The 21,797-nt window shown below is 44.8% G+C and overlaps 1 protein-coding gene across 9 annotated transcripts in view; it reads right to left on the bottom strand.

Annotated features, from left to right (window-relative positions):
• DHRS7B (dehydrogenase/reductase 7B) overlaps window positions 1-21,797 on the bottom strand; it is a 50,424-nt gene that overhangs the window by 10,163 nt on the left and 18,464 nt on the right. For 2 of the 9 annotated variants that reach the window (XM_088801885.1, XM_088801883.1), the window contains exons 3-6: window positions 18,452-18,582; window positions 16,454-16,597; window positions 13,302-13,480; window positions 8,098-8,207 (exon numbers count right to left, since the gene is read on the bottom strand). In XM_088801885.1, coding sequence (XP_088658011.1) covers window positions 8,098-8,207; window positions 13,302-13,480; window positions 16,454-16,597; window positions 18,452-18,582 — 564 coding nt within the window. Of the gene's footprint in view, window positions 1-8,097; window positions 8,208-13,301; window positions 13,481-16,453; window positions 16,650-18,451; window positions 18,583-19,515; window positions 19,679-21,763; window positions 21,785-21,797 lie in introns of those variants that run through there. The other 7 variants (XM_074320434.2, XM_019715964.3, XM_019715965.3 and 4 more) reach the window with 5 other exon arrangements.

Raw genomic sequence — 21,797 nt, 5'->3', positions numbered from 1 at the left:
GACTGGGTCTTATATTAATTTTTGCTCCAAGACGCATTAGGGCATATTTTCAGGGGATGTCTTATTTTTTCATGTACAACAATCTACATTTATTCAAACACAGTTATGTCAACTTCTGGAACATCGTCATAACGTACTAATTGCATCCGTCTGGATGACGATCTTAACTGGGGCTTATTTTGGGGATAGATCTTATTTTCAGGGAAACACGGTATGTACCACTACTTCTTTATCCATTCATCCATCAAGACACCCAGGCTGCCTCCAAATCTTGGCCATTGTAAACAACGCTGTAATGAACATATAAATACACATGCCCCCCTCAAAGGAGCATTTTGGGTTTCTTCAGATAATTACCCAGAAGTGGGATTACTGGGTCCTTCTTTGTCTCTTGTTATAATCTTTATTTTAAAGTCTACTTTGTCTGGTATTAGTATTCCTACCCCAGCTCTTTTGTTTTGTTTTGTTTCCATTTTCATGAAATATCTTTTTCCATCCCTTTACTTTCTCTGTGTGTCTTTCAATATGAAGTGTCTCTTGTAGGCAGCATAAGTAAGGGTTTTGTTTTCTTATCCATTCAACCCTCCTATATCTTTTGATTGGAACATTTAGTCCATTTACATTGAAAGTAATTGTTGATAGCTATGTAGCTATGGCCATTTTATTATTCATAATTCTGATTTTTTATTTTTTTTTTATCTATTAGAAGTCCCTCTAAGATTCCTTGTAATACTGGTTTGGTGGTGATGAATTCCTTTAGCTTTTTCTTGTCTGGTAAGCTGTTTATCTGTCTTTTGATTTTAAATGATAGCCTTGCTGGGTTGAGTAACCTTGGTTGTAAGTCTTTGCTTTTCACCATGTTGAATATTTCTCACCAATCCTTTCTGGCCTGCAAAGTTTCTGTTGAGAAATCAGCTGACAATATAAGACCGGGTCTTGTATTAAATTTTGCTCTAAAAGACGCATTAGGGCTTATGTTTAAGGGATGTCATCCTGAAAAATCATGCTAGGGCTTATTTTCCGATTAGGTCTTATTTTCAGGGCAACACGGTAATTGCCTTTTTCTCGCTGCTTTCAGGATTCTCTCTTTATCTTGAACCATTGCCATTTTACTTACAATGTGTCTTGGTATCGACCTGTTTGGTTTCATCTTGTTTGGACTCTGTGCTTCCTATACTTGTATGTCTATTTCCTTTGCCAGGTTAGGGAAGTTTTCTGTCATTACTTCTTCAAATAGGTTCTCAATCCTTTGCTTTCTCTCTTATCCTTCTGGTACCCCTATGATGTGAATGTTATGCATGATGTTGTCCCAGAGGTCTCTTAAACTATCCTCATTTTTATTTCTATTCTTTCTGCTGTTGTGATTGGGTGTTTTCTGCTGCCGTGTCTTCCCAATTACTGATTTGATCCTGTTTCATCTAGTTTGCTGGTGATTCCTTCTATGCAGTCTCCATTTCAGTTATTATATTCTTCCCTTCTGACTGGTTCGTTTTTGTGGTTTCCATGTCATTTTTTATGCTTGCTATCTCTTTGTTGAGGTTCTCACCAAGTTCCTTGAGCATCCTTATAACCATTATTTTGAACTCTGTATCTAGTAGATTGCTTGCCTCCATTTTGTTTAGTTCTTTTACAGTATTTTTTTCTTGTTGTCTCATTTGGTACATATATTGTTTTTTTCTTCATTTTGGCTACCTCTGTTTGTTTTTATGTATTAGGTACATCTGCTATGTCTCCTAGTCTTGGCCAGGTGGCCTCATGTAGTAGGTGCCCTTAGGGCCTTGGCACAGTCTCCTTGGTCACCTTATGTGGATGATCCAGGAGTGTCCCTTGTGTGGGTTGTGTGTGCCCTTCTGTTATAACTGAGTCTTGATTGCTATTGGCACATCAGTGGGTAAGACTGACCCTCAGGTTGATTGGCTGTGAGGTTTGGCCACATCCACAGCTTACAGGCTGTTGTGCAGGGTGCTTGCCCCACTGAGTGGGATTTGCCCCATTGGGCTCAACTGCTTGTTGAGACTGCCCTTTGTGTGTACCACTTTTGGGGCTAACTGGGTAGTGCTCTGCTGTAGTCTGAAGCCAACCTCCAAGTATGCTGGTTCTGGGACCTCTAGCGACAGGTTCCAGTGCAGGCGCAGATTACCCACTGCCTGTGACTGGTGGGAAGTATCTGATAGGAGCTACAAAGCGATCTGCAGTTGTTCACTGCCTATGGTAAACTTGGAGGCACATGGGAGAAGCCACACTGTGAACCGAGGACATCTGCCACTAGTACCAGGCCTAGGGTAGCTCCACAAAAAGCCAGGACACCCTGAGGCCTGCTGCCATCTGCCAGCTCCCTTAAGGTTCAGCCACTGATAAAGCCTCATGTGGTATGCAAGTTAGGTGAGGCAGGGTCTCAGGGACTCCCTAGAGTAGGAAGAGTTGTGGTTACCAGGTTAATGTAGATTTTGGCTTGGTGTCAGTGCTGAGCCTGGAGCTACTTAGCAAAAATCTCTGAGCACACAGAGGCCAGTTGCTGCCCACCTGGGGCCTGTGGATTCCGATAGATTTCAAGAAACCAGTGTTGGGGAAATTGGGTGGGGTGGGGGTCCCAGTGGATCTCACCAGGCTAATTCAGATTCAGATTTGACCTTGTGGGGGAGGGCTCAACACAGGAAAGATGGTGCCCGCCTGCCAGCTGCATGGGAGAAGGAGCCCATATAGGGAAAATGGTGACTGTCTTCCAGCCCTCATCTTGCATCCACACACCTCAGTCAGACCGTATGCTTCCGGCACCCCGAGTCATCATCCCCCTGCCAGAACCCAGGGTGAGTACCTGCGAGTGAGTGAGTCTGTGCATGGGCCCTTTAAGAAGATGTCTGGGTTTCCCGCAGCCTTCCATCCCACCTGGATGGTTGGAATCCCCACTGTTTTTCACAGCCAGATGTGGGGGCTCCCTCATTCTTCTGGGGGGAACCTCTGCAGCCAAGGTATGCCTCCTGATTCTCAACCGGCTGATTCTCAGCCGTTCCACATCTCTGCCACCTCTACCAGTCTCTACGTGGCTTCTTTATATCCTTAGTTCTAAAACTTCTATTCATCTAGACTTCATCTGGTTCTCCAGGTTGACTGTTCTGTAATTTAGTTTTAATTTTAATGTGTTCATGGAAGGAAGCAGGCACAGTGTTTATCTACTCTGCCATCTTGGATCTCAATACATGGGCAATTTTAAAAGCTAATATTATTGTAATTTTGGTTTGTAACTACCTTTTATTTTCTACACAATTTAAAAAACAATTTAAAAAATATTATTAATCTATGTTATTGGATAAGCAATGTATAATGATGAAATCTGTAACATGACTAGCTGATGGGGGGAAGACAGAGCTGTGCAGTAGAGTTTTTGTATGTTATTGAAGTTAAGTTGGAATAAATTCAAATTAGATTGTTATAAATTTAGGATAGTCAATGTAATCCCCATAGCAACCACAAAGAACATAGCTGTAGAACACACACATGAGAAAATGAGAAGGGAATCAAAGCATTTCACTACAGAAAAATCAACTAAACACAAAAGACAACAATGCAGGAAATGAAGGACAAAAAAAGCTATAAAGCAGATAGAAAACAAATAACAAAATGGCAGAAATAAGTCCCTCTTTAACAATAATTACTTTAAATACAAATATTTCAAAACCTCTAATCAAAAGATAGATTGCAGAATGGATAAAAAAAAAAATCCAGCTATATAGAGTCTCTTTAAGAGACTCATTTTAGATCCAAAGACACAAATATGTTGAAAGTGAAAGGACGAAAAAATATAAATAATAACCGAGAGAGCTACAGTGGCAACATTAATATCAGACAAAATAGACTTTAAATCAAAAAAGATTTCAAGAGACAAAGAAGGACATTATATAAGGCATAGTACAGAAAGAAGATATAACAATTATAAACATTTATATACCTAATAACAGACTCTCAAAATATATGAAGCAAAAATCAACAGAATTGAAGGGAGAAATAGAAAGTGCTACAGTAATATTTTTATTTCAACACTCTCTCGATAATGGATGGAACCAGACAAAAGAGCAATAAGGCAACAGATGATCTGATCAACACTATAAATCAATTACAACTAAGAGACATATATAGAATATTCCACCCAACAACAGCACAATACATACTATTCTCAAGCATGCATGAAACATTCTCCACGTAGGCCACAAAACAAGTCTTAATAGATTTTAAAAAACAGATATCATATAAAGAATCATCTCCAACCACAATGTGATGAAGCTAGAAATCAGTAACAAGGCAAATAGGAAATTTAGTGGAAATTAAACAACACACTTTTAAACAACATTGACTCAAAAAAAAAAAAAAAAGAAAAGAAATCACAAGGAAAATTAGAAATCTCTGCACACAAATGAAAATGAAAACATACCAAAATTTATGAACAGTAGTGAAAGCAATGCTAAGAGGGAAATTTGTAACTGTAAATGCCTACATTAAAAAAGAAAGATTTCAAATCAGTAATGTAACTTTACACCATAGGAAACTAGAAAGGAGCAAACTAAACCCAAAGCTAGCAGAGGAAGGAAATAACAGAGATTAGAGAGGAGATGATCAAAACAGAGAATAGAAAAGCAATAAAGAAAACCAATTAACCAATTAAACCAAAAGTTGTTTTTTGAAAGGATCAATAAAATTGAGAACCCAGTAGCTAGCTTGACAAAGGGGAGAGGGAGGGAGGGAAGGAGAGAGAGAGAGACAGAGAGAGAGAGAGAGAGAATGCAAACAACTAAATATTAGAAATGGAAGTGGGTCCTCACAGAGATAAAAGATTCTAAGAGAATGCCACCAAATTAGATAACCTAGAAGAAATCAACAAATTCCTAAAAACACACAAACTACCTAAACTGATTCAAGAAGAAGCAGAAAATCTCAGCAAGCACATAACAGGTCAAGAGATTGAATCAGTAACCTAAAACCTCCTGGCAAAGAAATATCCTGGACCAGGTGGCTCTGGTCCTGGACCAGCACTACTCTGATACCAAGGCCAGATAAAGACATCACAAGAAAATTACAGACCACTATTCTTTATGAATATAGATGCTAATTAAAATCCTCAACAAAATACTAGCAAATTAAATTCAATGGCATATTAAAAGGTTTAGGGGCGGCCTGTTAGCTCAGTTGGTTAGAATGTGGTGCTCTTAATAACAAGGTTACAGTTCGATCCCCACATGGACCACTGTGAGCTGCGCCCTCCACAACTAGACTGAAACAACTACTTGACGTGGAGCTGGTGGGTCCTGGAAAAACACACTTAAAATAAATAAAAGTTACAAAACAAAAGTAAATCAATAAATAAACAAGGTTTTATCATCATAACCAAGTGGGATTCATCCTAGGAATGCAAGTGTGGTTCAACATAAGAAAATCAATCAATATACTTGTAATACATCATGTTATTAGAACAAAGGATAAAAACCCCATGATCATCTCAATTGATACAGAACAGAGATTTGATAAAATCTAACACCCTTTCATGATAAAAATCTCTCAGAAAAGTAGGAATGGAGGGGGAATTCCTCAATGTGGTAAAGGGTGTTTACGAAAAACCTATAGCTATCATCACGTTCAATGCTGCAAGATTCAAAGTGTTCCCACTATGATCAAGAAAAAAACAAGGATGCCTGCTTTCACTGCAGCTATTCAACATAGTACCAGAAATTCTAATTAGAGCAGTTAGACAAGAAAAATATATAAAAGGCACCCAAATTGGAAAGGAAGAAGTAAAACTACCTCTATTCACAGATGACATGATTCCATTTATAGAAATTTCATCCCAAGGAATCCACAGAAAGTGATCAGAGCTAATAAAGCAGAGTTGCAGAGTTGCAGGATACAAGAGTAACATACAAAATCTGCTGTGTTTCTATACACCAGCAATGAATAATCTGAAAAGAAATTAGGAAAGCAAATCCATTTACAATAGCAGCTAAAAGAATTAAATATTTAGGAATAAATCTAACCAAGGAAGTGAAAGATATGTATGCTGAAGACTACAAAACATTGCTGATAGAAATTAAAAGCCTAAATCCATGGAAAGACACCCCATGCTCATGGATTAAAAGACTTAATATTGTTAAGATGTCAATACTACCCAAAGTGATCTACAGATACTATGCAATCCCTATCAAAATCCGAAGGCATTTTTTGCAGAAACAGAAAAAAAAGTCCTAGAATTCATATGGAATTGCAATGGCTATTCAGGAATAACCAACCATGAAAACTACAAAGTAGAGGACCCACACTTCCTGACTTGGACACTTACTCCAAAGATAGAGTAATTAAAACCATATGTTAGGACATAAGGACAGACATATAAACCAATGCAACAGAATAGAGAGCCCAGAAACATACCCACAAAATATATGATAAATTGACTTTTGACAAGTGTGCCAAGACCATTCAAGGGGGAAAGGACAATCTTTTCAACAACCGGTCCTGGGAAAACTGGATATTCATATGCAAAAGAATGAAGTTGGACCCTTACCTAACACCATATATGAAAATTAAAAATGTATCAAAAGCTTAAATGTAAGAGCTAAAACTATAGAACTCTTAGAATAAAACATTGGAGAAAATCTTCATAACATTGGATTTGGTAACAACCTCATGGATATGATACCAAAAGCCCACGCAACAAAAGAAAAACCAGATAAACTGGGCTTTATCAAAATTAAAAACTTATGCATATGTGCATCAAAGGACACTATCAAGAAAGTGAAAAGACAATCTACTGAATAGGAGAAAATATTTCCCAATCATATATCTGATAAGGCATTAATATTCAGAATATATTGAGAACTCCTAAACTAAACAACAACAAAAACAAACAACCTGATTAACAAATGGGCAAAGGACTTGAACAGACATTCTCCAAAGAAGGTATATGAACAGTTAATAAGCACATGAAAATATGATCAACGTCTCTTGTAATTAGGGAAATGCAAATTAAAACCACAATGCGATGCTACATCATATCTCTTAGGATGAGTGTAATTTAAAAAACAAACAAAACAGAAAGTAACAAGTATAGGCAAGAATGGGAGAAACTGGAACACTTGTGCACTGATGGTGGGAATATAAAATGGTACAGTTGCTGTGGAAGACAGTTTGGTAGCTCCTCAAAAGATAAACATAAAATGACCATGTGACTCAGCAATTCCACTCCTAGGTGTGTATAATCACAAAAATCAGAAGCAGAGACTCAGATACACGTACATCAATCTTCAGAGCAGCATAATTTACAAAAGCCAAAAGGTGGAAACAACCATGGTCTCCACCAGCAAATGGAGAAACAAAATGGGGCATATACATACAATGGGATATTGTCATAAAAAGGAATGAAATTTTGATACAGGCTACAGTAGAGATGACCCCTGAAGATATTATGCTGAGTGAAGTAGCCAGACACAGAAGGACAGAGATTGGATTTTTTCACTTATATGAGGTATCTAAAATAGGCAGATTCATAGACACAGAAAGTAGAAGAGAGGTTTCAGGGGCTGGGGAGAGGGGGGCAAGAAATAATTATTATTTAATGGGTACAAAATTTTTGTTGGGGATGATGACAAACTTTTGGGTATAGATAGTGGTGGTAATTACACACATTGTGAGTGTACTTAATGCCACTGAGTTGTACACTTATAAATGGTTGAAATGATAAATATTGTGTTATGTCTATCTTTCCACAACTAAAATTTTAAAAGGCATTGCCAACCCGCCCTTTCCCGCTCCCCCCCCCCCCCCCCCCGACAAAAAAGAGATGAGTAGGTATTAGCCAGGTAAAAAGGGAGAGGGGAGCAGTCACAGAGGGAGCTTACTAAACCTGCAGCGCTATAATAAGTGGTGGAGTCGGAATTTGAACCATATGACAGTGCTTCTTCCGCAGGCCAGCGGCCAGTTGGCTGTGGAGACCTGCTGCCTTCCCGACGGTGTGCCCATGCAGAGGCCCTGCGTGGCCAGCAGCCCAGGAGTGGGCCATTAGCTGAGCAGAGGATGGACTGTACCCCTTCCCCACGGAAAACATGCCCCTGGGCTCACCTTGGTAACCTGAGAAGCAGTGAGTTCTTTGGTGAGCTCCTCTAGGGCCTCCCTGTTCCGGCCACACAGCACCAGCTTAGCCCCTGCAGCATGGAAGACTTTGGCGCATTCTGAAGGAAGAAGAGAGAACCGTGACAGCTGAGGAAATTCACGCTGTTCTTCCCCAAAACAGTTCAAACGTACCCAGTGTTTCAGACTACGTATTGGTTTCTCCATGCACTCAACATATACGCATGAGCCCTGGCTGTGGACCAGTCCAGCGATCAGTGAGCTCTGTTGTGGCCGTACGAGAGCTCACGTGCAGCGGTGCGACTGACATCCACAGGGCAAGCAGGCGGGGACTGTGGACAGCTCGGTTAGGCACTCTGCTCAGAACTCCCCAGTCATCTCTAGCTCTGAACACTCTTGGGAGCAAGGTCCTCATTTTCACAAGGGAGGAAGCTCAGCAAGGTCAAGTGATGTGCGCGTGACTGGGCAGTGTCAGCCACTGTGGGGCTGCATCTGCTGAGGCCCGCGTTCCGGCATAAGCCAGGCTGTCTCCCCAGCCACTTGGATGTGATAGGCACCTACCTACTGGGGTACTAAACACAGTTTTGGGGACCCAGGACTCTGTTGAGAAGGCGTGCGGAGGCCTGGGGGGCTGGCGCAGAAGTGCGGAGTCTACCCGCCTTGCTGGCTGGGCAGCGATACACCTGGAGAACGAGGAGTTGAAGCATGCCGAGTGCCGACAACAGCAAAGGGTGGTGAAGGGCTCCCAGCTCCTGCGTCGGGTGCAAGGGGACTGGGGAAGACCAGGCTGCACTGAGCCCACTGCGCACTCCAGGGGGCAAGGGTGAGGACGTCAAGTAAGACCACGGCGAGGGAGAGACCAGAACTAGCTGGGCCCCATTAGTCGCTATCCTGTTGGTGGCAGGAAAAGAGACTCAACTCACATCACAGCAAAGCGAAAAGATTTATCAGGAGGACTTTGGGCTAGTTCAAGAACGAAGAGAAAAAGCTGAATGGCCAAGACTTGGGAAGGACAGGGGTGGGGCGTCCAGAGCCTCTGGTAGCAGGAGCCAGGCTCTACTTCATTCCCCCAGCCTGGCTTCTCCACGCGATGGAACGAGGCTGCAGGCAGCTTTGGGCTCACATCAACACTTCCTGTGTTCGACTCCAACTTTGAACAGTTACTGGTTTGGGGTATGTTATAACCTCTTTGTTTCTCTTTCAGTACCGGAACTGAATGCATTATAGTAGATACAGTAGTTGATACAAAGCATTATAAAGAAAAGTACTACAGTGTAATTTTATATTTCTAAGTTGCCTTTCTAAAATGTTCTAAAAACTGACTGTTGGTGAAGATTGAAATACAATGGTTTAAAGAAGCATTGCCTGTCCTCACCCAATGTCTGGTCCCTCAAATGCCCACGAGCCAGTCTGCACAGACCCCTCAGCCCCAGCTGACTACTGACTGGGTCCCAGGCCGATTCTCAGAGGCTAAGGCCGTCAAGTGGTGTCTCAGTTTCTCCTGGCTCATAGAAAGGACAGACGTGTCCCGGCAGCAGCTCAGGGAGATGAGAGATCGAGGCTGTCACTTCCTCTCCGGGAAGGGAGGTAGTAGGGTCCCAGCAGGGTGTACTGGTCTGACAGCCTTCGTCCCACAGAAGTGTCAAAATTCCTTAAAGCGAGGAAGGGTTCAAAACACGAGAAGAAATTCCACGATCCTCCAGGAAAGCTGTCTGGACACGTTATGCAGCAAAGCCCTCCCTTTTCACTCTGCAGCGCCTCCCCGAGCTTCTCTTACAGCTTTTACTTTGCCATCCCCAGGCCAGCACAGCCCCTGATGGAGTTTTCTAGAAGGAGGTGCTAAGTGTACTAAATCAATACACTTTCAGGCATTGATTTAGTATAGTTAGCACCTCCTTCTAGAAAATCATCTTCCTTGAAGGTCTGGTTGGTTTGTTCACTGACTCATCGGACAAAGGGCACAAACCCAGACAGAGCTGCAGCCCCTCATCCGCCTGTCCCTCGGCGGGGGCTGGAGGAGAGCGGGCAGGGCAGTGTCACAGCCGCTGCCCTGCCCACGTCCTGCTGTCCTGAAATGAGCAGCAAAGGCCTCCTGCGGGTGGCGGGGGTGGGGTGGTTGCTCTTAAACCAAGAAGCCAGTACTCCTGAGGCTAGGACGCTCATCCGGTTTACGGAATCATCCCCGAAGATTAGGAATTTCTGGTCCCGTCGGCTTCTCATCCCATTCATCCTGTCCTGACCAGCACGATGGACATTCTGAGGGGCCACCAAACGGTGCAGACACGTAGAACCAAAGGTGAGGCGGCGGCAGGCTGGTGTATAAACAGCTTCTGGAAAATGGTCACCTACATTCTGCTTAAGCTCTGCTTCGTAGCAGAGCCAAAAAGGGAGGAAATGAAAGTTTGTGTAGGAGTGACACAAAAGAAAACAGCAGATTAGAAGGACTGCATTTTCATTTCTTGAAAAAGCTGATACAGGGAGGCAGGAGGACCCAGGGAAAAAGGAAGAGTCCTCAGGTACCACTCAGCGAGGGCGCCAGGTGACTCTCCTGTGCCGCCACACTCCTGGCTTCTAAACCAAGATCGCTGTTCATGGGCTTAGGCTGGCTACAGTAGCATCCAGAACAGTCTATTCCTTTGGTCAATGGTCCGACTGTTTTACCAGGACAAGTTCATGTAACTTACATATACAAAGCAGGAGACAAGATAGGAGAAATACAGAAAGCTATCTGAAAACTCGTCACATAACTCAAACTTCGCGAGTGGCAAACACAATGGGCAGAGCCACCAAAGGCGACACAAGGTCTTCCTCCTCTCGGAAGCTAAGGAGCAGCGACTCCCTAGCAGTCACCAACAGCGGGTGTTGGTACCTGAGACAGCGTGGTAACGATCTGTTCCTATTTTATCTGGCTGGACGGGAAAGAGAAATATGGAGTCCTGTCCCTAAGATGTTAAAGGGGGCACAACATGAGCAGAGTGGTGTGGAAATCAGGAAATGGCTGACATAATATATATAAGCAGGTTTTATCTTTTTCCAATTACATTTTCTATTCTTTTCAGTCTTGGTGTCCGGAAGAGGAAATGTAGAATGAGGAAGAGAACAGTGTCCTTCTCAAATGTCCCCAAACCGGAGCACCTGTGACTCCACACCTTTCCATTTCAGCCAACTCTCAACGACTTAAAAAAGTGTTTCTCTCTGAGATTCAGAGAAGCAGCTGCTGACTACCCTATATATAGTATCTGAGTAAGGTCAGAGGACCAACTGTGGCAAAGGGCCTGGAGGCAGCTGTCCCCATGCAGGTCTGGCTATCTACTAACAGACCCAGGGTTCACCTCTGGTGACCTCACCTAAGCATCATGGGGGCATACAGATGAATCCACGCTTCCCGAAGCCTTCCCAGGCCGACTGCAAGCCATGTAGCCTGCAGACAGGGCCCCATCTGCTCCTTTGTGTTCCTGCAACACCCAAGCGCTTACAGGCCCCTGCACATCTGTGCTGCTCCCAGCTGTGGGCCTGTCCGCAATGCCAAGCCGTGCTTTCCCCTGGCCCTTTCCTCCTCAGGTGAGACAAGACTGACTTCTGGTGTCAGAGAGATGTAGGGTTGAAACTTGGCTTTGTACTTTCTGACTAGAAGTCCTAGGTCAATTCATACCTTCTCTGAATCTTAGCTGTAAGAGTTGAAGGATAGAAAGCGCGAGGCAGCGCATATGAATGTGCCTTCCCTCTACGAGGCCCGGCTGGGAACAACCGTGACGGAAATGGCAATGTGCTGAGCTGAGTCCTTGTCCCTCTCCGTCAGACCGGGAATTCCTGGAGGGACAGGACCCTGTCTTCTATCTGTTTGTCCCAATACATGGGAGATGCTGCAGCAGCACTGCCTGTACTATCACCAACCAAAAGATGCAACAATGGTGGGTTTGCCACGATTCAGGGCCCCTCTCGGCCTCCTTCCATGGACCTGAGCCCGAGCGTGGCTCCCCCTGGTGTGGTGTGGTGTGTGTGCAGGAGCTGAGAGAGAAGGCAGGAGGCTCCATGCCACATCCCTCTGTCCACTCTGCTGGAGGAGAGGAAAACTTCCCTTCTTCCCTTCTAGGCTCTATGGTTGGTCTAATAATTAAATTAATGTAAGACAGGTTAACAGGTGAACAAAAATTAATTTTGTGTGCATGGGAGCCCCCCAAAATAGGAGGCTCTAAGTGACCAAAGGAGGCAGCTTTTACACCTTTTAGAAGAAACAATGAATTTGTGAAGATTTGACAAGACGAAGAGGTTTGGGCTTTGGGTAATAAATTGGTGAAGAAGTAACAGGCTTGTTTATACAGCCTCCCTGACCTTGAATTCCCCATCTCTGATAAGGATGCTTTCTACCTCCTGGTACAAGGAGGGTACCTTTCACAGGGGAGATTTACTTCCTGTTTTCAGGGAGACAAGGAGGGTCAGAATGTCTTCTTACACGGGTTGTTTCTTAAGTAACCTTAATTCAAAATAATTAATATGCCAAAAGGGCATATTTTGGGGTGACATATATTGTTCCCCTTCATTATCAAAGTTAATATACTTGTTTGGAAGGGAAATGATGGCAGTGCTACAAACTCATTTGTAGAAGGCAGTGGGGGAGGGGAGAGAGGGACTGACTGCAGAGCTGTGTGCAGCATACAATTCCTGGGACCTGGAAGCTCAGCATGGTCATTGGATTAGAGTGGAACTACACCGGACACCTGGTTAGCCGAGGCCTCACTTACTCTGTTTCCAGCCCTGCCACAGCTGTGCCCCAGGTACAGGTGGAGGCATGGCCCGGTGAGGGGAAGGCATGGAGAAGGTGACACCAAGGCCATAAACCAAAGATGATGGCTGAATCCAGGAAAAGGCATGCTTTGCTCGGCCCTCACAGAGGTAATCAGTTGTCCATATTTGAAAACTGGGAGCCTTCACATAAAAATCCCCATTTGAACAACCAGCTGGAGCTGAGTAAAGCTGCCCCTCAGATGGAACATGCAGTATCCAGTTTGCCGTGGTCTTCCTCCTTGGCTTTTGCTTCCCAACACTGCATTAAGCTCTTGCTTTTCCCAACTGGGCCAACGACAGCGATGTATCTTGTTCCTAAGTCACCCAGCCTGGTAGCCCCTGTGCGGCTGAACGGCTCCTCCAGCCTGGCCCACATCCCCAGCCCCAACAGCACTGCCGCAAGGACCCACCTCGCCCCAGGCCTGAGGTGGCGCCCGTGATGACCACCACGGCGTTCTGTAGGTAGGCCCTCATGCGCATGCGCTGCAGCAGCTTGAGGAGGCTGAAGATTCCCACGCAGCCGAACAGCAGGGGCAGGGTGGCCGGGGAGGTGAGGAAGTCCATGATCCTCAGCTTCAGCAGACTCTTCCTGGAAGAACCCAAACCAAGTTAGTGACAGAACAGGAGCACTCCAGAAGCTTGCCAACCCTCTGGCCCCCAGATGTCTCTCGTGCAGCCTCCAGCTCTGAGCCCATCAAGTCTCTGCAGGCTCGGTACATCATGCGGAATATTGAGCACTGCGGAACTCACTGCCTCTCACTCTGCACTGACACGCACGGGCAGCAAAGCCACAGGCCTCACGGTGCCTCTCCGAGGGGTCCAGTGACGCAGGGCAAGCTGAGATAGTCGTGTAGCTTAGGACCCAGCTAGCTGGTGAGTGTTACCAGTTAGTTACCTGGCGAGGCACTAGCATAACAGTACTCACCTGATTCTCCTTCAGGGCTCTGTTTTGAGGAACTTAAGTAATACCCATTATCATGTTCAATTCCTGGGTATTTGTGAAACTAGAAAATTTTTTTAAAAAAGGAAAAAAGAAAACCATATCAATCCTTATACTCCTCCCTGAGCAGATGGATGTTTCTGGGTGAGGCAGCCCCTGGATGGTATCCACCACAGCACACAAAGGTACTCCCGGCCACAGGCCTCGCGGACGCCCAAAGGGAATTCAGCACAATGCAGTGCCCTTTGCCAAGCCCGGGGAACAACACCGGCTGTTAAGCGGGTTGCCCTGCAGGGCACTGAAGCATGTTGTCACTCAACAGTCACTGGTGAGCTGCCATCAGCAGGTGAAACCAAGAGGCCCCGTGAGTGTTTATGCAACAGGGTGCAGTCAATTCTTAGGAAACATACCCATTTCTCCCACAACTGCCTCTCACTTCCTTACTCCTCCAAGACTCCCCGTTCCTCATCACTCACCCATGCTCCTATGCCCAGAGCCAACAGCTAGGAGGGGAGGGAGACACAGGGTTAAATAAAGGTCAAGGGCGAGCCAGTGAGGAGCAATGCCATGTCTGTCACTTTGAAAGAAATGCCCTATAAGGCCACTTGACAGTGGGCCGGAGTCTATTACACAAAGGCTCACGTACTGTCCACCTCCAGGACTCAACTAGTTTGGCATTTAGTTTAATGTTTTACGTGCTTTTCCAAATACACCTAAATTCGCATTCACTATAAAAAAAAATCAACAACATTCTCGGAACAAACATCTGTAAAATTTACTATTTCCCAGCAAGCTCCAACCTCCGGCTGCTCACTGCAGCCCAGCTCCAGGGAGAGCTGTTGTTCACAACCTTAGCTGTAGAGGGTGCAGCTCACTGGCCCATGTGGGAATCGAACCAGCGAATGCCGTGTTAGGAGTGCTGCTCTCCAACCACCTGAGCCACTGGGCTGGCCTTAACTGACTTCTGAAAAAACCCCAGCTACTGTCTGCTAAGTGGATACATTTCCCTCTCTCCCTACATTGTGCAAAGACTACATGTAGTTGAACTGTAATTAAAGTGGTTTCTAAAGTGTCAGGCTCTTCACGCAGGTCCTAATCCTCTCAGGCCAGGTGTTGGCCTACCAGCCAGGCTGAGTCCCAGGGGACACAGCAAGACCCAAGGATCCTTTGTCTGGCACCTAGGAAGTCCTCACAAATTTGGCTTCCAGCAGGTACCAGCACCTGTACCATTGCGTGGGTCTGTGGGTGCTGCCTGGGGGTCTTCACAGGGCCCCCAGCCCCTGAAGAACAGCAGGGTATGCAGGTATTTCCTGGGGCAGGAGGAGTCGCTACTAGAGGAGCAGAAATGATTACCAGTTTATTGGGGTAACTACACCAGAAAATTATAACAATTACAGAAAACACAGGCAGGCCCCAAGGTAATTCTGGCTCAAACTGTTATGTAACAACTGGGGTTGGGACTGGGCGGGGAGGGGTAAACTCAGCAGGATGGATGCTTACGAAGAGCTTCCCCCCACTGCAACCCAAGATCCTTATACCAGGCAGGTCCCAAAGTGGACCACCCTGCCCAGGCCAGAATCACCTGGGGACCAGCTACTTTCTAGGATGACCACAGTGGCAGGGATACGCTTCACAAAAAGGACAGCAGGGCTCAGCCTTCAGGTGGGGGTTCAGAACTCCATCAGCTCAGCTGGGTGGAAACTCTGCACGTTCCTCCAGACCACAGGCCCGTGGAGTCTGCTGGTTTCAGACCTATCACCTGGGGCTGAGCCAGAACCCCCCGAAGGCAGGGAGACAGGGGAGTCTGGCACCAATACTCAGCCTATTGACTCCTAAAATTCAGAGCTTTCAGAGATGACCTGAAAAATACAAACTAAGTGCAGCAAGGTGACAACATGCAGGGCTTATGAGGACGGACCCTCAGGCCAGTCTCTGTGGGTTCCCACCCAGGTTGAGCCACTTAGCAGCCTGGGTTAAGGGATCTCACCGCTTTGGGCTTCAGTATCCTCATCTGTACAAAGGGCATGTGAATACCCACCTCGCAGGTTTGTTATGAGGTCAGATGAACTAGTACAAGGAATGTGTGCACGGTCCCTGGTGCAGGGCAAGTGCTCAGTGAATGTAGCTGCCATCAGCATCATCACAACCCAACGAACTGAGGCCCAGGACTTGGTTTCATAGTGATTAGATTTCCAAGGCTGTCTGAAAGAGTCCAAGTGTATGAAAACTTGTTTCTTCCAAATAGAGGAAACTCATTCAACACAGTTCACCGTAGTTTTAAATTTGTATACATCCATACTTTTAGTTTAATTAAATTAACAAATGGGGGGGAAACCCCCAACTTTTTCAGAAGAAGTCAGGATCCTATAGCCCAAAGTTGGTATCAGAAAACGTGGCTACCGTAACAGTCACTGAGGCCAACACAGCAAGAAGAGAGCAGACAAATGCCGAAATGTCCCTTCAACCATTTTTCACGCCCAGGGAGGAGTAAGATGAAAATACACCCAGGCAGCAAGGCTCCCCACTGGAAGACAATTAAAGCTCCTAACAAACTGCATTGTCATGCATCTATTTAAAACTCAAGCCACCAATTTATGACATGAAGGCAAGAAAGAAAACTACCGTCTTGTACACTTCTGGGATTCCTTGTGCACCTGACACAACACTGCACGCCAGTCTTGGTCTCCTGGCCCTGGGGACCACGTTGCCCGAGGCAAATATGGCACCAAGTTAATGAGATCCATCCTCCGACCAAGGGCCAGCTTTCTGTGGGGAGAGTGCACATCTGTACTCAGTCCGGAAGTTGTTACAGAAGAATCTGAATGCAAAGGAAATTAGAAATCAGCACCAACTTTCCCTAACTCAGGATGACAATGGTGGGAAAAGACACTCCAGAGCAAACCATGTATTTGAGAATCAGGTTCAATTTCAGGGTAACTTTCTTGACCAAGTGAAGCTGGTCATATTGGCAATCCCAACTCTTCCTGGGAATTTTTTAAATTCTTAAAGACCTCCCAACTTTTATTCCACTCTGAAGTGCTTGTGGCCACACTGATGGGCCTGCTGGCTGCTGGGCCTCCCTGGGCTCTGAGACAGCAGTGTCAACTCCTTCCTGTGTTCCCCTCGGCAGTCAGGATGGCCAGGAGAGCTGGACACAGAGATGACTCAGCCCCATTGCCTTGCTGTGGTGACTGGGGGCCTTCAATCAAAATGGACAGTTCCAAAATAGAAGAAAGGAACTGTGCCCTGGCTGGCCAGTTCAGATTAGGAAATAAATCTCCTACATAAAGCAAGTACAAAGGAGGCCTGTTTTCTCTGAAAATGGCATATAAGAAGGACTTTAATATGTTTGTAAATTTTGTATTTTGTACCAAACCATTAGTTTCCAATATAACTGGGAAGCTAAGATAGATGGTATAAAAATGGAGTAGGGGAATCTTGCTTGTGATTTCCAGCATTTGGAGATCAGCTCGTAATAAGAAGGGACAGAGTCGGCCCAGCACCACTTGGGAGCCACAGTGGGAAGCAGGACAGGTACATGAGGGAGGGAGGGAGGTCAGAAAGGCAGAAGGTGAGATGCTCCCCTAGCATAGGAACCACAGGTTACATATGGCCTAACAGACACACTCACATTCACGGCCACTCTCTCAACTGACAAGGATGTGACCTGACGCGTGACACTCTGAGCCACATCAACTGTGAGGAACTTAGAGAGCTCAGGCATTCACAGACTACGCCATCTGCTATGGCGTCATATAGCAAGACTACGGGGCTATAGATCTAAGTTAAAAGAGTATAAAGGAAAAAAGTCCCTTCACAGGTGAATGTTACTGGAGCCTGGGGTAGCCAGAAACTGCATGTTCTTACTGTGACTTGAGAATTCAGCTGCTCCCTTGTTTTTCATGGAGAAGTTCTTTAAAAGGGCTTTCAGAACCTCAAACTAAAAACAAGACTATCACCAAGAAATTAACTGAGCAGAAATATCACCTTTTATGTCATTTTTTCCATTCCTTAGCCGTTAGCCAAATTCTACATTACATTTCACGGATAGAATCTGTTCCTAAGATTCCTTTCTTCTCTCAAGCAATTATAAAAAATTTAAAAATGAACCATCAATAAAAACAGATTGTTGGAATCTACTTAGGAACCACACAGAGATCAAACCACTGACAGCCACAACGGAAAATCAAAGGAGGGGATCTGAAAACCCTCAAAAGTTAAAAACTAATGCTGATTTCAGGTCTGTAAGAAGGATTAGTCATGAAATAATTTGCCATATTACACACAAGAAAATCAGGCTAAAGGGCAGAGAGGGTGTCCAATTGGAAGGCAGGGCACTGAAATCAGACGGCTGGGAGTGGCTCAATTATCACCAAGAACAGATAGGATCCCACCCACACACCTACACCCACTCTTAGATTTCATAACCGGCAGCCAGCTTGAAACAGCTGATCTATTAATGGAGAAATAAGCTATGGGTCAAACTTATGACCCATTTCTGAAAATAAGTATCTATTTTCAGAAAGTAAAAGCAGAGTAAAACTGGTTTTTTTTGGTATGACGCACAAAAGAAGCAGTTGCTAAGGCTGTCTCTGATGGAAAAAAAGAACAATCTCCTACCTCAGGTGGCAGCTACTGTGCCAGTGGCGGGTCCTGGTGCCAGTGTCTTTCTTCTCTGGTCTTTCCCCCCGGGGAGAGTGACTTAGACGAGAGACCAGAGGACTTCCTGTCAGCAGGCCCTCCCTGGAACGCTGGAACAAGCCACAGATGAGTGGCCTATAGGTTGTATTCTGGGATGCCAGCTGTAGGTCCCCCAGTTTAAAGGGATACAGGTTGGCATTAGCAAAACTAAAACCAAAAGGAAGGCTGGAGAATATTTCACGCCAGGCTCCTGAACGTCCAGTCCTGGGAAGAGCAACTGCACTGAAGCAAGTACTGCTCTCTAGTAAGACACTGAGCACACGCTGCACAGCAGCCCCAGCCAAGGAGGGTGGGAAGAGAGCGGCCAAGCACCGCTCTGGATGCTGCCATGCCGGCCACCCACACAGGACAGGGCGCTGGAGGCTAGCCTTCATTATGGGTCAAAGTCTTGGTTCAGTTTTTAAAAACAGCACTTATAATTGGAAACCAGAAGTCTCCTCAAAACCAAACCAAACTAAAACCCAGCACTTATGGTAGCTACCTAGATGCCTTGATTTAAATTCTGAGTTTCTAACGTGCTTTATTAAATGGTTTGGCATTACTGGTGTTACTAGAAGATGCCAGTGTTAATGCCCTCTCCGCTAGATAACACACAGGAGGCCCAGGCCCCTGCGCAGAAACCAGACAAGGTGCTCATTGTGGGGTGAAGCAGGAAAGGCACCACGCTGGCACTGGGGAGCTGTGTTCAAGGCCACCTGCAGTGCACTTGCTGGGTGACGTGGGCAAATTGACTCTCTGTAACTAAGTGGTCTAAATTTCAAAATGGGGATGACTATTCCAACGAGAAACCATACAGGAAAGCCCTTTGTAAACACTAGCATCCTAACAAATGTGCGGCTGACTCAGAAACTGACTGAAAAAACGCAATTTCCAGAAAGGATTTCAGAAATGAACTGAGCAATTGGTGCCAACCTGGCAGCTTGAAGGGCTATTCGTGTGAAGTATGTTTGGTAAAAAGACCAAACTTAGGACTTTCCACGCACACCTCATACACGGTGGGTTATGCCAGGTCCTGGCACCTGCTCATCCACTCGACCGTGTATCGCGAGCCATCGCAGCAGACACTGCACTGGGATTGGGACGTATGGTGATGAACGAAGTAGACACAGATCCTGACCTCACATAGCTCACAGCTAGATGGGGAAACTGATAACAAACAAAGAAACACAAAAGTTAAATGATTATAATTGTGATAATGAAAGAAACAATTATAAAGCCACAGAGTGGTGGCCTGTCTAAAGGACAGGCCTCACTTGAGGCTTTAATTCAAAGTCCAAACAATTCAAACCACTGTGCTGGCCACACAACACACAACCTGGCCCAGGGGCAGCCGCCAGTTGTGACTCCCGAGTCTAAGATTATTACCTTAAAAAGTTACATACAATAACATCAAGACAGACAAGGTGCGACTGTAAATGTGAAACCAGGAATCCAGTGTGTTTCAAAGAAACTGCTAGAGCTCAAACCAGAGTACCCAACAAGAGCTGTGCACAGACATCAGTTCCATAAACTTAAGAATGAAACACAGTAACTCACGATATTCATATTCCAGATTGGGCACAATTACCCACTACATCTGCTATACATAGTACAGATTCATTCCACAAATAGTTACTGAGGACCCATGTGTCAACTGTTCCAGGCTCTGAGGTGTAACAAACAAAACAGGAAATAAATCACTGTCCTCATGGAGACGGCATTCCAATGAGAGAGACCAACAATAGGAAAGATAAACAAAGAAAATGTCCATTTGAAGCATTCCAGGGAGACGGTGAAGTAGGAAGTGCTAGGAATCTGTCTCCCCACTTAGACAACAATTACACTGGCACAATCTATCTGCACAGCTATTTTGGAACTCCGAGTCTAATGAAGGCTTGCAAATTCCAGGAGGCTTGGATGGTAAACTGTGGTTAATTTCAATCAATCTCAACCATAAGCACAGCAGCAGCTATGATGGCTCACCCGGTGCCCAGGAGCTGTACACCAGAGCCTGGAGCAACCTGCACACAGCCTACAGGAAAGGAGTGTGGGCAAAGAGGACCCTGTCCTCCAAATATTGGGGATCTGTGCTCTAATTTCTGACTGCTGCTTCTTTTCACAGAGATGCAGACAAAGAAGCTGCCAGCCACTGTTGTGGTGTACATTCCCCATTGTTGCAGCCACCACTCCTGAAGTGACTGCCAGGGTATTTAAAGGGCCAGCATCATTTTAGCTTCCCTTCATTTTTCTCTGTTTCCCTATTGGGAGCCAGTAAGGAAAGAGTAAGACGTTCAAAAGCAACTAAATGTTTGAAGAAAATTGAAAGTGACCACGCATACCCATGGAAAGGCACAGGCTGAGAAAAGACCTGAGAAGAACTTAAGTTTATACACCAAGCTGAGCCTTGGCACAGAGACAGCCCTACAAAAATCAAAAACAATAAATAAGGACAATAACAGGGAAAAAAAAGCAAATGCTAGACGATGGAAAGAATCTGATTTCCAGGTTCACCACATTATTAGATTTAAATGTCCAGTTTTCAACAAAATAATCAAAAAGTATGTAAAGAAACAAGAAACTATGGCCCATTCAAAGGAAAAATAAACCAACAGACATTATCCTTGAAAAAGACCTGAAGGTGGAGCTACTAGACAAAAGTATAAAACAGCTGTCTAACGATGCTCAAAAAATAGAAAGTCAAGCAATTAATGTACAAAAAAAAAAAAAGGAAATACCGATAATGAGACAGAAAACCTAAAACGAAATCAAAAGAAAATACTGGAGCTGAAAAGCACAATAACTGAAATGAAAGATATACTAGAGGAATTCAAAGGCAGAATTGAGCAGGCAGAAGAAAGAACAGTGAACTTAAAGATGGGACAATGGAAATTATTGAATCTAAGGAAAAAAGACTGAAGAAAAATAAACAGAACGCAAGGGACTTGTGGGACACATAAGGCAAACCAACATTAAGTATTGTATAAGTCTCAAAAAGAGAAAAGGGAAAGTTGCACAGAGAATCTTTGAAGTAACAGCAGCTGAAAACTTCCCAGCTTTGGTGAGACATGAAATAAACACCTAAGAAACTCAATGAACTCCAGGTAACATGAATTCAGAGAGACCCATACAGAGACATTTCATAATCAAACTTTCTAAAGGCAAAGACAGAATCTTGAAAGCCGCAAGAGAAGTGAGTCATCACATACAAGGGATCCTCAATAAGACTACTGTTGGCCCTGAGAATGAATGTACCTGTTAAGAAGGGTTCCTGATGGCTAACTGGGCT

The sequence above is a fragment of the Rhinolophus sinicus genome, chromosome 12, assembly GCF_057876585.1.
Source record: "Rhinolophus sinicus isolate RSI-liver-muscle chromosome 12, RSI-T2T, whole genome shotgun sequence".
NCBI lineage: Eukaryota > Metazoa > Chordata > Mammalia > Chiroptera > Rhinolophidae > Rhinolophus > Rhinolophus sinicus.
Note: the sequence above shows the minus strand (reverse complement) of the source record. Positions and strands in the feature narration are given on the sequence as shown.